General features: G+C 34.5%; 1 protein-coding gene across 1 annotated transcript in view; it reads left to right on the forward strand.

The window, feature by feature from the left end:
• YIPF4 (Yip1 domain family, member 4) overlaps positions 1-2,603 on the forward strand; it is an 83,309-nt gene that overhangs the window by 26,277 nt on the left and 54,429 nt on the right. The window contains exon 4 of the mRNA XM_012652422.1: positions 363-440. Within this exon, the coding sequence (XP_012507876.1) occupies positions 363-440 (78 nt within the window). The remainder of the gene's footprint in view (positions 1-362; positions 441-2,603) is intronic.

Here is a 2,603-nt window from a genome sequence, read left to right on the forward strand (position 1 = left end):
ACGAGTTTTAGAGACTTCCAGAGAGGGTTGGTAACTAATGTCAGGAATAAATTTTCCTCGCAGGATGCTGTAAACCAAGGGCTTGATAGTAAGCACTTTGTCCCCTTTTTTGCAATAATCTTTTATCATAGATCTTGAAATACTGAGGTTTCTTTAGGCAATTGTGGATGTATTATGAAATTGTATTTCACATTGTATTCTTACTAAGTTTGGGAAAGATATCTGAGAACCCATACAGCCTCTCTATGACCTGAAATTGATCATACCAAACTGTCTTCTATGGCAGAGAATTGAGTTCCTGGAAAATTATCTGTTTATTTGGTACAAAAACATTAATTCTATGATTTTTTTTCCCCCTTAAGGTGGTCTCATGGATTATAACCATTTGGATATTTGGTTCACTAACAATTTTCTTACTGGCCAGAGTTCTTGGTGGAGAAGTAAGTAGTTAATTTTGAAAATACTCTTCATTTTTTATGGTACACTTAATTTTTGATACTTGCAAATACCATCATTAGCTATTATGATAGCTCATAATAGCTCATTATAACTCATTATAACTGTTTCCTGTCCCAGAATTGCTTTTAAATTATGCTAGTTCTTTTAAGATGATCAACATATTAGTATTATGCTTACTCAATAAATGTTACAAGAAATGAAGAGGAAAGAAAAGATCCTATCCCGCTTACCAAGTAATGGATAGGTTCTTAGGGAAGCATACAATTTATTCTCTGTTAGAGCAGTTCTCAAACTTTTTGATCTCAGGTCATCAAAGAGATTTCTTTATGTAGGTTATATTTGTCAGTATGTATCACGTTAGAAATTAAAATAATGTAAAATATTTATTGATTTAAAACTTACAGTAAACCAACTACATTTTAACATAAACATTACACTTTAAAGAAAAATAGCTGTATTTTCCAAAACAAAAAAGTTTGTGAGAAAAGTAGCATTATTTTACATTTTTCAAGTAGCTTTAATGTCTGACTTAACGGAAGCTGGATTCTAAAATCTACTTTCCATTCAGTGTGTTATGATAAGTTGTTCTGTTTAAAGTATACGAAGAAAATAAGGCCTCACACAGATATGTAATTGGAAAGGGAGAGTATTTTAATAGCCTTTTAAGATGATTGTTAATATTCTCTGATACTACACCAAAACTCAACAATTAGTCGTTTCTTAAAGGTTTGTTGCAGTGAGGAATCTCAAACTGTATCAATGAACTTTTCATACTGTTTAATTGAAATTCACTTTGAATGGATCTTTTTTTACCCATGTATGATTTTGTAACATCATGCATTGGTCATTTAGAAAACATAGTTCACTGTTTTGCAGATACTCCAAATGTTGACATATTTCATTATATGGTATCACAAAATCACATTCATTACTATCACCACCTGTCTCATTAGAAAAGTCTGTGTTGGAAAACTATCAAAGTTATAGTGGGGGATACAAGTTTTTCAAAATTATAATTTTTACTTGAAAGCTAGAATTTTACATTTGTGACAAATATTGTCAGTTTTCAATGTAGCAACAAGCTCACTTTATTTCAAGGACATGCTTACCATATCCAAGCCTGAAAAACCATAGATTGTATGTCAGTTTTTCTTTCAAGTAAAAATGGTGTTCCATGGAAAAAGCATTTTCTTCAGTTATTCACTGAAACATTTGTACAAGTGATCTCCTTGAGATAACCACATGCTTTCTGTGACTTCCCATTTTTGTCACATAGAATATTAAAAAGACATATTAGCCAAAGGTTTAATTTAATAAGATTAATCATTTTTACTGCTTTATTTAGGAAATTCTTAAGTCAAATTGGCTTCTTTTTCTGTGAGTGTGTGGTAGTAAAGAACATAGTTACTTCTAGTATAGTTTGTGATACCTTGATTTGTGCTGAGACAACAGCAGTTTTACCACCATTGCTTGTGCCCTATTAGTACCAATATCAAGCCAATGAAAAGGAAAATAATGTTTTATTAGTATTGTAAAAAATAGTTCTGACCTTACAGTCTTCTGGGAGACTCTCTGGGATCTCCAGGGGTCCATAGGTCATACCTTGAGAACCATTGCTCTATTAAATATGACTTTATGAATTGCTGTAAACCTAGGAATTCTAGCATTTTATTCTATGGAGAGAGTAAAGCAGAGGCTATGCCAGAGAGAGTTATGATATGGGTACTGGCTCAGGCCAACTATGAATATCAAATGCTAAATACAGAAACCTTGAGCCCTTTCTCATACTTGGGGGAAAGCTATGCCAAGTCTGTAACTTATTTCTAGTTCATCTGCTTTCCAGCTTCCAAAATTATGTTGCTATTATCCTGTCTCCTGTTTTTTTCCTGTTTATGCCATCTTATGAGAAGGAGTTTTTTCAGGTGCAGTGGCACATGCCTGTAGTCCTAGCTACTCAGGAGGCTGAAGTGGGAGGATTGCTTGAGTCCAGGAGTTTCATGCCAGCCTGGACAGCATAGCGAGACCCCTTCTCTTTAAAAAAAAAGAGCAAGGGGGGCCGGGCGCGGTGGCTCACACCTGTAATCCTAGCTCTCTGGGAGGCCGAGGCAGGCGGATTGTTTGAGCTCAGGAGTTCGAAACCAGCC

The sequence above is a fragment of the Propithecus coquereli genome, unplaced genomic scaffold, assembly GCF_000956105.1.
Source record: "Propithecus coquereli isolate 6110/MARCELLA unplaced genomic scaffold, Pcoq_1.0 Scaffold39, whole genome shotgun sequence".
In the NCBI taxonomy this organism is placed as follows: Eukaryota; Metazoa; Chordata; class Mammalia; order Primates; family Indriidae; genus Propithecus; species Propithecus coquereli.